The following is a 12721-nucleotide window of genomic DNA, read 5'->3' as shown; positions in this document are numbered from 1 at the left end:
GATTGAAAGGGGGAGTTCGATAAGGCCGGGAGTATTGGAAGGCGAGAGCAACAAGGACACAGCAGCACGATACACCACTAATACCGACCATTACTGCCTTGTTTTTTTTTGTTTAGTTTTTTTGGATTTGTGTCTCTTACCTCGACATACAAATATCTTAACATACAGGCAATATCGTTCTGTCTTTGTTTTCACCTGCGAAGCTACCTGGTAGCATTGATCCATCCATGTCCTCCGCCTGCGCTTGCAGCTATCTACGACTCCGGTTCATCATGACTTGAGCTTTCTTCAGGGCAACTACCTTGACGTTGAAGCAGGTAAGTTCCTTCCCTGTGTCTCAAATGCCCCAGCCCGCGGGAAAATGGGAAACACAATAATTCATGGGCGGAGCTCCCCATGTCTCAGGACCATCATCGGCAGCCTCCTTGGCCTTCTCCTCAGCCTCCTTCCGAGCCTTCTCCTCCCTCTCCTCCTTGTCATTCTGCATCAGACCCAAAATGTGGTGGTGGATCAAATCCCTAGCCGCAACAGCGTCCTCAACACTATCATGGCCCTTCTTCCCACCATCTTGGATCACGCGACCCAGCTTCTTCTCAGCCAACGCCTTCAACGACATCCCCTCCCGTGATCTCCTCTCCCTCTTCTTCTTCTCCTCTTCTTCCTTCTTATTGATCTTCTCCTCCTCGTCATCCAGGAACTCCGATTTATTCTTACCATGTTTCGTCGCAGCCATCACCAACATCCTCGAAATCTCCCCATCCATCTTCTCCTCCCACTCTACCTCCTCCCTCCTCTTCACTTCTTTCCTCACCCCCTCCTCCACCAACAAACTATCCACGCACCTCGTATGAATCCACCTCAAACAAACCAAATCATTCCTGACCGAGTGTCCAACCACCACCGTTTCCGGTCCCACAAACTTCCACACCTCCCTTCTAGCCTCCTCCAGTCCGCCCAGGATACAAGTCCCGTTGCGCACCGCATTCTGTATATCTTGCCGCGTGACGCCCGAGTACCGCGTGTTCATGTGTTGCATTGGGACGAGCGGGCGCACGAGCGAGTCGATGAGGATTTGGCCGGAGAAATAATCGATGAGGGATAAACGGATGAGTTCGGATTCGAGGTCTGCGGAGGTGCCCATTTCGCAGTCGATGGCGACGGCGGAGCGGAACTGAGGGGCCTGAGGGTTGGAGGAAGGGTGAGGCGGGGTTGGCACGAAAAGCCAACGGGCTTCGAGGGCGCCGGGAGCGTAGGTGAGGGGGGTGTGAGTGGGGGCGCCGGAGCAGGGGGGTTGAGAAACGTGGAGGGAGCAGCAGGTCCAGGTCTGAAGGGATGGGTTAGTGGATGGTCTTGTTGTGGTGAAAGCTCGGTGAGAGGGGGCTGTGGCGTGGAGAGCTTACCTTGTTCTTAATCCGTCCTGGATGGTACTTGCAGATAATCCTGGGCTGCTCTTGCTTGCTGTTGGTAGAGGTAGCGTCTCCCTGCTTGCCCTTATCATGCGGTTTGCCATGGCTCCTGTGTCTACGCTTGTGGCCTGTGTGGCTTGAGCCAGCGTTGGAAGCAGTAGAGGTAGTTTCGTTCGCGAAGCTGCCATTGCTGGAGCCGTCACCGGCGTGTGAGGGGTCCCTAGGTGGGCGATCGGTTTTGGTGCCTGATGAGAGCACAGTCAGTAATGTGAAGCTGGCAACCTATGTGAGGATGAGACCGCGACTCACATTTCTTGTTGCATTTCTTGCACTTGACCTTCGTCTGAAGCTCCTTCTTTGTGAGCGGGGTCACGACGAATCCAGCCTTGATGAGTTCCGTTGTAGAGGGGATTAGGTTAGTCAGGTACTTCATGTACTCCTCGGAGGCGGCGATGGGCTCGGCGACCTGACGGCCCATCGCCGCTTTGCCCATGGGTTGAGCCATATGGGAGCTCTGTTGTCGGGAAGCCATGATGCGGCTCCTTGCTTCGATGAGGCAGTTGCGCGCGCGTGCGGTGAGAGATATTGCCGAATGGATGGTCAGAGATAGAAGGTGTTGCTATGTCGAAGGAAGGAGTCTTCTTCCTTGGAGGGGAATATGGCAAAGGAAGAGGTGAGCTTGAGTGTGCGGGGCAGGAGATCGCAAGATTAAGGGTAAAGGGCGAAAGGCGAGGGTACCAGCTGCCTCCGCCCGGTTGTCAGGTTGTCGTCCGGACTTTGAAGCCTCTCTTTTGCGGATGGAGTTGGAAGGAGCGGGTGATAATGGTAGAAGTGATGTCCAATCTTCCAGCGTTTGATCTGTTCTCCATGAGTCAGTCCAACAGACAACAGTCTGCGTAAATTGCAAACCCCTTGATGTGTCCAGGAAGCAGACATCCGTTGAGGGACAGTCATACAAAGAATGAAGGACGTTTGCACATCCGGACAAACACGGCGTGGAGATCAAGGGTCTTTGCCAGCTGACGGGAGAATGTTAAAGGGATGACGGCAGAAGGATGCTGATGAAATGGGTTCTTACCTCCAAGCTCACGTTTCCAACTTTTGTTTGAAAGGAAAGGCAAAACATCTGAATTGGAAAATTCGTCCGACACTGAGCCTCATGCTCGCTCATCGTCCTCGCCCTCCTTCTCTCTCTGCGTTCCGTGGGTTTTGTATTTCCTGCACCGCTGGTCATGTTCTTATTTCCTTCCTTGTTTGCTTGTCTGTTTCAAGCTAATTCGATACATGCGTGAGGCCTATGGCCATTCACTTGTAGGCCTCGATGATCGTAAACGACGGTAGCAGCCTATCACCGACCATCAGACGAATGGACGCCGGCCACTCACGGGATATTGGGCAGCAATTGAGACCTAACGACCATGACTGCATAGAGGTAGGCAGCGAGTCGATAAGCACTCCAACGCAATGCTGCTATTCGCTATCCATCTCTGTCCGGACAAGTCTCCTTCCTCCGACCCCTGAGCTGCTCCGTATACCTTAATCATGCATTACCTTCACACTCCTCTCGCGTTAGTCTCTCCCTGTCCTCTACCCATCCGCCATCGACACTCCAGTCTTCAATCTTCTACTTCAAACTCAAGCGTGGCTGTTTCCATCTCTCCAAAGAATGAGCGTCAGCCATAAATTTGCTTCCGTCACTCATACACCATCGATGGAGATTTCCCGGCTTGAGGAAGACTGGATCAAATTCGACCTTGACCTGACTGCCGCCGCCATCGGGCTATCATTCAAGTGTCAAGAAGAGCTGGAGAAGTCAGCTTTAAGTTGACGGCAAGATCACCTAACCAGCTCCTAAATTCGTTTGCTTGGCCAAATCCCCTGGCTCTGATACGGAGAAATGCGTCCGGTTTCTCAGTTCCAGCAAGACAATCGAGACACAAGAGCTCCTGTATTCGAGAGAGAAAGAGAGAGAGAAGCTGAAGCAGTGGAGACTGTTGGCTTCGTCCTCGATCCACAGATGTACCCTGGGGCGGTCATAGATTTATACCAGCGTCTACCTCTCTGTCATCGGCGGCTGGGCCCCTTTCCCTCCGTCCTCGTCGTTTCGAAGATTCTTGTCAGTCACCCGTTCCAAATCACTCGAACACCAGATCACTGTATTGGCAGAACTCCAGCAACCAGAATCACAAACCGGCTAAGCTCAGCTCCCGCACCATCTCATCACAGTAACCGGGCTAACGAGGGTTCCAGACTTGAGCAGGCAACCTCTTCGTGATGGAAGACCATCAGACGCGTGATATGCCACTCCTTCATCTCTCACCAATGACCACTGCATCATACAAGACAGCATATGATCCTGACAAAAAGCTTGGAATTCCCACCGCCATATCATCGGCATTCACCCATGTACCCGGTGGCTACTGCCATATCCAACTTCTCCAAAAGCTTCATCACCCATTTCTCCGGGCGGCCGTTTGGGACCTACCAACCATCGTGTGCACCATTTCCGGCAAAATAGGCCAAAACACTATAACGCTGTCTTATGACTTGACCACTAAGCTCTGAAAGACCGGTCATAGGCATCTCAACGCATCCAAACAATATGGCCGTTATTGCTACTAATAACGCCGAAGTCCAACTCAGCCTAAGATGGGAAGTGATCGGCTACCCTTGGAGGGATCTAACCTTTGAGTATCTGGTGATGGATGATGGGTGATGGGTGAGGTTAGTACCGGAAAAAAAACGAATTCTCATCTCGATGCGAATGACTTCTCTTACCTCTTTTTCCAGTCTGAAAAGTTCTGGTCCCATCACCACGCTTCTTTGTGCCCCCATAAGTTGACTGCTCTCCCTTCCTCACCAACCTTCCTCCTCCTCCTCCTCCTCCTCCTCTCCAAATCGCAACATCCCCTAACCCACCACTCACTCATCACCTACCCGCCAGGCCACCGCAACCATGCTCTGGCACCCCCTCACCCTCGCCGCCGCCGGCATCGCCGCCGCCGCCCCAACCATGCTCCGCTTCGGCTGCTCCCAAATCGTATGTCATCGACCGGATCGACCCCCTCGTCAACCCGGGCCAACTCCCCTCCCCGCACTTACACCAAGTAGTAGGCGGCAACGCCTTCAACGTCTTCATGCCTAGTTCCCAAGACATCTCCCAGCTCGCCTCCTGCACCACCTGCTCCTACGGCGACGACATACTTCTCCAACTACTGGACGGCCAACATGTACTTCCGGGCCAGACGCGCAACGGATCCTAGTATAAACGCGTCCCGCAGATCCCCAATCGCGAGCTCTGTTCCAGGTCTGGTGTATTATGTCAGTCGTGCCGGGAAAGGGACAGGTGACGGCTTTTAGAATAAACCGGGGTTTAGGATGCTAGTGGGGGATGCGAATCAACGCACCAAAAAGGGGAGCAGCGGGATGAAGAGCCAGACTTGCTTTAGGTGCTATTCGGGACCGAATTGGAAGGGGGATGATGCGGCGCCTTGTCAGGATGCTAGGTGAGTTATGTTGCTCTTTTGTCCGTTGCGGTGTGACTGGAAGAGAGGACTGAATGAAGTGAAACTGATGGTATGTGGTGAACAAACAAATAGGCTTGATACGGAAGCTTTCCCTACCGGACCCTCCAGTGGTATCCGGTCTAACATTCCACTTCTTTATCCCACGTAAGCCCTCAATTCCTTCTCCCCTTTCCTCCCCCCATCTCCACCACTAACCCCGGTCCCTCGCGCATCAATCCAGCTGCTGGGACGGCAAAAACCTCGACTCCCCCAACCACAAATCGCACGTAGCCTACCCTTCCTCCGGGCCCGCCTTATTCACCGGCTCCTCCATCGGCTCCGTCGGCTCCGCAGCCTGTCCCTCGACGCACCCGGTCAAGATCCCCCAAAGCATGCTCGGAATCGTATGGGACACGACGCAATTCAACAACAAGGCCGCCGACTGGCCCGCCGCCGACGGCTCGCAGCAGCCGTTTGTCTTGTCCACCGGAGACCCGACCGGGTATGGACAGCATGGCGATTACGTGTTTGGGTGGAAGGGCGATAGTCTGCAGAAGCTGATGGATGATAATAAGAATTGTATTGGGAGTGCGTGTGGCGGGCTGAAGGCGCAGGATGCGGGGAAGGCGAATGCGTGTAGGGTTAGTGGGAAGGTGAGGGAGGAGTGCACTATGGGAGGGGTGGCTGGAGAAGTTGCCGGGGATGGAGATGCCGATGTAGTGGAGTGTGAAATGGGGAAATGGGATAAGAAAGTCAGGAAGAAGAGTGATGGGTAGGTGTTGGCCGGTGTTGAATGAGGTGGATAGAAGTAGATGAGTGTAGATTGTGGGCTGATTGTGAGTCTCGGTAGATGGTCGTTATAGTTGATAGTTGACGTTGAACTCGGACTTGTTTCGATTAGTTGCTTACCAGACGATACTTCCGGCGGTGCCTGCCGCTCCTGCCTGCCGTCCCTTCCCGCTGCCCTGCCGGCCGCCTCGCCGGCCGCTTCCACCTTGCCCCTCCTCATCCCAACTGCCACCGGTCTAGGGTATACAAGTCCACTTTCCTGCACACCTTTCCGTGGTCCGTTGGTGTAACGGTTAACACTACCTATCCTGGCGCATTGTCGTGCTGGACGCGGCATTATGGTAGAGCGGAAGTTACCGGTTCGAATCCGGTACGGGCCACGCTTTTTGCCCTTTTTGCTTTGCTGCCGTGATGGGAGATATAATATTACCTGCCGAGTACTAACCAATTCCTATTCGATGCTTGCTTTCCTTCTTGCTTGTAACCTAAAGCGTCTTCTCAATCTCCTCAATCTCAGTCAAATACCTCCCCCTCCCCTCCTCCCACTCCTTCTCCTCCATCCTCCCGATAACCGGCACTCTCGCCGCCTCCAAATTTCCAAAGCCTGCAACCCTGTATGTCGCCTCCTTGATGCCCTTCAAGCCGTACTTGACCACAAACTCCTCCGCCCTGCTAACCACGTATTGCAACTTGTTCAGCTCCGCCCTCTCTGACGGTCTAAGATCGTCCTTTTGCGCTAGCTCGAATAGTCTGACAACTGTCTTCGGGTAGTAGGCAGACATGCCATCAATGACACCGGCTGCGCCGAACAAGACAATGGGACCGAGTTGTTGACCAAAGCCGGAAAAGACGCGGAAGCGTTCGTGGTTGATTTCGGGGTCGAGAGAGACTTGAAGATGGTGGGAGATGTTGCCGTGGGACCTATTTGGCACTCTGTCAGCATCTGTCTTTTTACTTCCACTTGACAAGCTTCCAGCACATCTCTCCCTGGCCCGACATGGACTCTGTGGTTGCCATGACCGCATGCTGCCCAAGCTTCTGCTCAACTAAACAACAACAACATCCAGCTGTTCACCAAAGTAAAGACAAGGGGAAGGAAACTCACATCTTACACCCCACCACCCTAGGATTCTTCGCCAACTCCCTATACCCCTCCGGCTCCAACACCACCCCATTACTAACCCCGGGGTAATTATACACCACAATCCCCATCTCCTTCCCCTCCTTCCCTTTTATCCCCTCCAAAACCTCACCAAACCACCTTACCACCCCCTCCTGATCCGTCCCACCAGCCCCAAAATACCCCGGCACCAGCACCAACCCATACTCCGCCCCGGCCTCGCTTAAATCATCCAACCACTGCACCGTCTCCTCCACCCCTCCATTCGTTAGCACACCCGCCATTATGGGGAACTGCTTAAAGCCGGCCTCGTCGAGCCCTTGGCGAACAGAGCGAATCAGGGAAGACCGTTCAGACCTAGATAGGTGCATTGCTTCGCCTGTGCTGCCCAGGAGGACGACGCCGGTGATGCCGGAGCGCGCGAGGAAGAGGGTGTGGGCTGTTTGGGCGGCGTAGTCGACGGCTGGGATGGTGGCGGAGAAGGGGGAGGGGGAGGAGGTAGTGAAGAAGGTGGGGGAGGGGACCCAGACGCCTTTTGGGGGGACGGGGATGGAGGAGGAGGCGGTCATTGTTGTCGTTGGGTGGGTTGGATTGGTGGTTGTTGTCTGTTCAATGTTCAAATGATGCCAGGCTGGAAGTGGTTGTTGCCGTTGGAAGATGTTCGAACGGTGGAAGTCCGAACGATGGGAGTTGTAAGAGAGAAAGAAGATGTTGTAAGAGGGGGAGATGCAGCAGCCAGCAGGAAGAGGAGAAAGAGGAAGACCCCAAGTTGGAAACCGGTTCCCAATGTCGCACCAAGTTATAAGTGTCACTTGCCTTTGTAAGTGCATCGCGGGGTGCTTGGCTTCGGCTGTCGTATCACCGAGTGATGCTTGTTAGTGCGATGTAACTCGCTGTGAACTTCACCGAGGCGTTGTTGCAACCGGCCGGCATCTGAGCCCCACTTGGCGTAAGGGGTTGGGTTCGATGTCAACAACACAGGATCTTGAAGTGTGAAACAATCCCGACACTGTTGGTTTTGGGGTGTAAAGCGTGATCTCAGTTACTCAACATCGCTCGCTGCTGGTCAGGTCAATAGCGGTGTAATTCGCATTGGAGGGGGTCTCTTTAGTTATGTCCCTGCATGTCCCATTGGAATGGTACAGCATGGTGCCTGCCGCAAGTCCAATCGCTGCGTCTGTAACCCTAACCCGCTGTCAACTAGCTGTGTCGTTTCCTCTCTTCCCCCGAAAAAACTCGCAATTATGACAACCTTCATATCCATTTTGCTCAAAGATTGATGCTTCTATGACTTCTTTGACATCTCTAAACCTTCAATCGCAACTTTTCTTGTAATTATGTGATGGTTCGGTGTCCAAAAATGGGAGTGACGCCGCTCCTCCATCTGACATTCGAAGATGCCGGTGGAGGCTGCCGAAAAGATCCATCGGAGATCCCCGAACATTTGGGGGTCATGAGGCTGGACTCCCTCGAGACGATAAATAAAACCCTCTCATCCATGTCAATACTGTGCAATCAGCAAGATAACCGAGATCCGGAACAGGCATAGTCTGTTCTTGGATTGATAACCATGTCTGTCCGGGGTATGTGATATCCGGATGACCGGACCCCTCTCGGCCTGTTCTCCTCCACGACAACTTCCTCTGGGAGGGAATATCTAGACCAACTCCTCACGGTTCGGAAAGGAAGGTTGCAGATTCACCAACATCCGCTCTTTCCAGTCAAACATCACCAGTCGTATGATCATCACTGAGTGTCGCCTGTCGAAAAAACGTTGAATGTCCGTCACGACCCTGGAGAAACCGGCAACCAGATCACCGTCAGCATCATCGCCAAACTAGAGCGCCACGGTGACTAAACAGACGGCGAATAACGCAAAAATATCCGAGATCACGGACCTGTAGCACAGCTACTTAAGTCCACCGCCCTTCCCTCGAACACTGCTCAACTCACAACCCAAGCAAACACCTACAAGACCATCACGATGTCCACCCCAAACCAGCAGACAACAACCCTCCGCCTAGCCTCAGGCAACGGCCCCATCACCCGCTCCATCCTCCCCCATCCCTCGCGGGACGCACTCCCCTGCGAACTCCCCATCATCTCCCTCGCCCCCCTCTTCTCCTCCTCCCTGGCCGATCGTCTCGAACTTGCGCAGCAGATCCGTCAAGCCGCCACGACCAACGGTTTCTTCTACATCACCTCCCACGGGATCCCTCCCTTTGTGACTCAAGAAGCAGAGGAAGCAGCCTTCAAATTCTTCCGCTCTCCGACAGAAGAGAAGGAAAAGGCCAGTATGCACAAAAGTCTGTACAAATACGGCTGGAAACCTCCTCGCACGCAGCGCTTGAACCCGTTTGAGAGCGTCGATCATCGCGAGTCTTTCTCGTGGAGGTATGATCCCCGCTATGACCCCAGCGTGGATGATGTGACCAAAATTCCGGAGGAGGTGAGGGTGATGATCAAGCATGATCCGGACGACTACCCATGGAGTGCCGTCTCTCCTGACTTCAAGGGCGCAATAATCCGGTATTTCCAGGCTGTCTTGGCGCTAGGTCGGGTTCTGTTGAGAGCCTTTGCGCTGAGTTTGGGGTTGGAAGAAACGGCGTTTGATGAGAAGAGTCGATGGCCTGATTTAGGCATGGCTGTCAACTATTATCCACCGCTATCGATGGAGGAGAAAGAACAGGAGAAGGGAGAGGAGACCAAGGTGTCGATTGGGTCGCATACCGACTTCCAGCTGTTCACAATCCTGGGGCAGGACCAGGTGGGCGGGCTGCAGGTTCTGTCGCGATCAGGGCAGTGGTTGAATGCGAAGCCAATCCCGGGGACGTTTGTGGTCAACTTTGGGGATTACATGCAGCGCATTACAAACGATAAGTACGTGAGTACTGTGCATCGGGTGCAGAACTACTCTGGGAAAGAGAGGTTGAGCATGGCCTTCTTCTTTGGCTTCAACCTGAACGAGACGTGTGAAGTGTTGGACAGCTGTGTCGAGGAGGGCGAGGAGCCAAAATATGAGGCGATTAGCTGTTGGGAGTGGACGCAGAGGAGGGTCAAGATGATGCATGATGTCAAGGGGAATGGGAGTTACTAAAGGCCCAGTTTTTAGAAAAGGGATAGCAACTGAGTTTGGTAGGAAACTGAAGGAATTGTATTCATCCGTATCCAATTGGATCCATTGAGCGAAAGATTCCACTTGGCCCTTGTCAATTGAGTGTAATGAAGTGAATCAAAAGGCAACTGCACTTCCCTTGCACACAGCTGACCCGCTGGCGGGAATGGAAGGAGCGATACTGCGATAGTCCGGATGAAAAAAGTGCCGACCGCCCGTCACTCGGTCACTCGGGCTTCTGAGAGGAATGTTCGCGACCGAACAAACAATGAGGCGGCGCTGATTGCCCCTGGTCGTTGGTCCACTTGAGCCGCCCGACTCCTCGACATCATCAAACATAGGATTGAAGAAACCATTCACCGTGATGCGGCGTCTTCTGGTCCCGAGTACCGTCAGCCGAAAAGGCCGAGCCAATCATGTCCGAACAACATGTGAAGGGCGCGAAGGCATTCACTTGTGTTGGGCGCAACATGAGATGACAATGCGGGTCGAGGGTACAAAAGCATTTTAAATCCAGCAGCCTTGGGGTTTTCCGACTTTCGCACCAACAAGATTTTTCCGAGACTACCATCGATCGCGAAGTAGCCCAACATGGCGACCCCGAAATCCAACGCGTCCATGTCGAACCTTGAGGCCAACAACAAGAACAAGAGTGAGGATATGGAGTCGCAGAGTTCATTCGCGCCGACTCCCGAAGCTGAGAGCGAGAACGAAAGCAGCAGCGACAGCCAGCACAAGAAGGGTATTGATGGCAGCACCAGCAAAGAGAGCGAGCTGAAGGAGATCGAGAAGGCGACCACCTCGACCGGCGCCACAACCCCAAGCGCCCCGGCTTTCGACTTCGTCAAAGCTGCTGAAGATCTCCTTGCCGACGCCAAGAAGCTCAAAGCGACCATCGACAGCAAGCCTACCCCCCCCTCCAGCTCTCCCGAGTCGGCAAAGCCCAACGATGCCAACCAGCATGCGCCTCTCCCGCCGTCCCCTGAGGAGATCGTTCTTCGCCAGCGCATCGCAAAACTAGGCAAGAAGATTGCCTTTGAGACCGCGCCGCCGATGGAAGTGCTCAAGTCGGATTGGGTCACCGTAAGCTCGCCCCGTTCCCCCATTTCAACCCACAACCATTGCAGCCTGACTGACAGACCCGTGTAACAGATCGCAGACGTCTCAGCCTGGAACATCTTCCTCCACTGGCGCGCCTTCGACCACATCCCTCTCACCGGCTCCATCTCCATCGCCGACCTCGCCCGCGCTCTCGATGCCGACGAGTCTCTCGTCTCCCGCATCGCCTGCATGTTAATCTCCACCGGTAAGCTCACCGGCTCCCGTCTCGACGGTAAAGAGCAAGGACCGCCCACCCACATCTCCCACAGCCGCATCTCCCGCCTTCTTCGTACCAACACTTCCCCGGCCACCGCTGCCCTCGCCATCGTTAGTTTCGGCAACGGCATGAAGGGCTTCGCGAAGTGGCCCGAGTACTTTTCGACCTACGACAGACATGAACCCCACCCAACGGGTAGGGAGATCCTGATCCACGACAGTGGCACTGGCATTGTCGTGACGACCAAGAGAAGAGGCGCACAAGACAGTAACAAAATCTTCGTCCCGACGCCCTTCTCTCTCGGCTGGGGCCACCCGGCCCTGGCGCCGTGGGAAGTCAAAGCCCGCTACCCGGAGTACGCGCGCCACTTTGAGATGGCGATGGCGGCCAAGGACAAGGGCGCGCAGGGCGCTTTGGGCGGCGATTTGGGTGTTGGTGGATATCGCGGTGTTAATGTCGAGGATCCTGGCAGGAAGTTCTCGCTCACTTGGCTTGCCGAACTTTCCCAGAAGAAGCAGCAACAGCAGCAGCACATCCTCGGATACACCAACCCCAGTTTGAAGCCCTTGTTAGTCGACGTTGGCGGTGGACTGGGCCACTTCCTAGCCAACCTCCTGGCTAACATCCCGGAGGTTAAGCCGGAGCAGTGCATCCTGCAGGACCGCCCGGAGGTTATCGCCCAAGTCGCAAAGAACATTGAGGGCGGTGATAAGAGGTTGAAGGGTGTCAAGACGATGGCGCATGACTTCTTCCAGGCGCAGCCGGAGGAAGCCAAGGGAGCAGCGGTGTACGTCCTCCGCCGCGTCTTGCTTGATTATTGCGACGAGCAGGCGGTCTGGATTCTGAAGCGCTTGAGGTGTGCGCTCCACGGCAGCGAGGGACGGATCGTCATCATGGAGGGAGTCCTGCTGGACAAACCGACTCCGGAGAATCGGTTGGTGGATATGGTGATGATGAACTTGGGTGGAAAGTTGAGGAATGAGGAGGGATATAGGAAGCTTTGTATGAAGGCTGGCCTGAAGGTTAGGGGATACTGGATGGATGTGGAGGGAGCGAGTTGTGTTGTTGAGTGTGTGGAGGGGGATGGAACTGATGGCTCTGAGGAGTGATCATACTCTGCCTTGACTCCTCCTTGGGATTCATGAGGGGTGTGGATACTCGTCAGGGCTAGAAATGCCCGTTCTGACCCCAGGCTTTGGAGTACCAACCATGGGAGCCGGATCGCGAGTGGTCTTGGTTTGAAAGTGGAAGGGAAGAAAGAAAGAGAGAAAGAGAAGTTGAAACCCTGGCATGAGGGCCAACACCAGGGTTAAACGTGCACATATCTCAGGGTTACATATGTACAATCCCCCAATCAGGAGCCCCACTAGACTAGAGCGGGCAAACTGGTGATGACTTCACGCGACACTTCCATAGAAGTTGTAAATAAACAAACAAACAAAACCAATCCCGATCCTCTCAATCCAA

The 12721-nt window shown here is 54.2% G+C and overlaps 5 protein-coding genes and 1 non-coding gene across 6 annotated transcripts; 4 read left to right on the top strand and 2 right to left on the bottom strand.

Moving 5' to 3' along the window:
- Positions 1–140: 140 nt before the first annotated feature.
- On the bottom strand, positions 141–2321 carry B0H65DRAFT_527961 (ribonuclease H-like domain-containing protein). The gene is made up of 3 exons (XM_062828884.1): positions 1716–2321; positions 1401–1651; positions 141–1324 (listed from the first exon to the last, which is right to left on the bottom strand). Exons 1-3 carry the CDS (start codon positions 1936–1938, stop codon positions 338–340), a joined length of 1461 nt encoding a protein of 486 aa, XP_062681095.1. The 5' UTR covers positions 1939–2321; the 3' UTR covers positions 141–337.
- Positions 2322–4362: 2041 nt separating this feature from the next.
- B0H65DRAFT_510197 (uncharacterized protein) lies at positions 4363–5632 on the top strand (the record flags this gene model as incomplete). Its single annotated transcript, XM_062828375.1, has 3 exons — positions 4363–4446; positions 5293–5565; positions 5591–5632. 3 exons carry the CDS (start codon positions 4363–4365, stop codon positions 5630–5632), a joined length of 399 nt encoding a protein of 132 aa, XP_062681094.1.
- A 344-nt stretch (positions 5633–5976) lies between these two features.
- On the top strand, positions 5977–6081 carry B0H65DRAFT_t315. Its single transcript has one exon. It is a non-coding gene; the product is annotated as a tRNA-Ala (tRNA).
- A 105-nt stretch (positions 6082–6186) lies between these two features.
- Positions 6187–7390, bottom strand: B0H65DRAFT_429041 (uncharacterized protein; the record flags this gene model as incomplete). The annotated part of the gene is made up of 2 exons (XM_062824798.1): positions 6187–6622; positions 6807–7390. The coding sequence occupies 2 exons, from the start codon at positions 7388–7390 to the stop codon at positions 6187–6189; spliced, it is 1020 nt and encodes a 339-aa protein (XP_062681093.1).
- A 397-nt stretch (positions 7391–7787) lies between these two features.
- Positions 7788–9918, top strand: B0H65DRAFT_510195 (uncharacterized protein; the record flags this gene model as incomplete). The annotated part of the gene is made up of 2 exons (XM_062828374.1): positions 7788–7811; positions 8824–9918. 2 exons carry the CDS (start codon positions 7788–7790, stop codon positions 9916–9918), a joined length of 1119 nt encoding a protein of 372 aa, XP_062681092.1.
- A 305-nt stretch (positions 9919–10223) lies between these two features.
- Positions 10224–12392, top strand: B0H65DRAFT_245387 (O-methyltransferase-domain-containing protein). Its single transcript, XM_062822386.1, has 2 exons — positions 10224–11019; positions 11089–12392. Exons 1-2 carry the CDS (start codon positions 10528–10530, stop codon positions 12361–12363), a joined length of 1767 nt encoding a protein of 588 aa, XP_062681091.1. The 5' UTR covers positions 10224–10527; the 3' UTR covers positions 12364–12392.
- Positions 12393–12721: the final 329 nt, after the last annotated feature.

The sequence above is a fragment of the Neurospora tetraspora genome (assembly GCF_033439725.1).
Source record: "Neurospora tetraspora strain CBS 560.94 chromosome Unknown B0H65scaffold_5, whole genome shotgun sequence".
NCBI classification, from domain to species: domain Eukaryota; kingdom Fungi; phylum Ascomycota; class Sordariomycetes; order Sordariales; family Sordariaceae; genus Neurospora; species Neurospora tetraspora.
Note: the sequence above shows the minus strand (reverse complement) of the source record. Positions and strands in the feature narration are given on the sequence as shown.

Excerpts from the sequence above, each read along its gene's own strand:
- B0H65DRAFT_527961 (XM_062828884.1), bottom strand. The coding sequence starts at position 1,938 with ATGGCTTCCCGACAACAGAGCTCCCATATGGCTCAACCCATGGGCAAA. Across the intron at positions 1,652-1,715 it reads CAAGAAATGCAACAAGAAAT|GCACCAAAACCGATCGCCCA; the intron begins GTGAGTCGCGGT and ends TGCTCTCATCAG. Across the intron at positions 1,325-1,400 it reads CAGGACGGATTAAGAACAAG|ACCTGGACCTGCTGCTCCCT; the intron begins GTAAGCTCTCCA and ends CCATCCCTTCAG.
- B0H65DRAFT_245387 (XM_062822386.1), top strand. The coding sequence starts at position 10,528 with ATGGCGACCCCGAAATCCAACGCGTCCATGTCGAACCTTGAGGCCAAC. Across the intron at positions 11,020-11,088 it reads TCAAGTCGGATTGGGTCACC|ATCGCAGACGTCTCAGCCTG; the intron begins GTAAGCTCGCCC and ends CCCGTGTAACAG.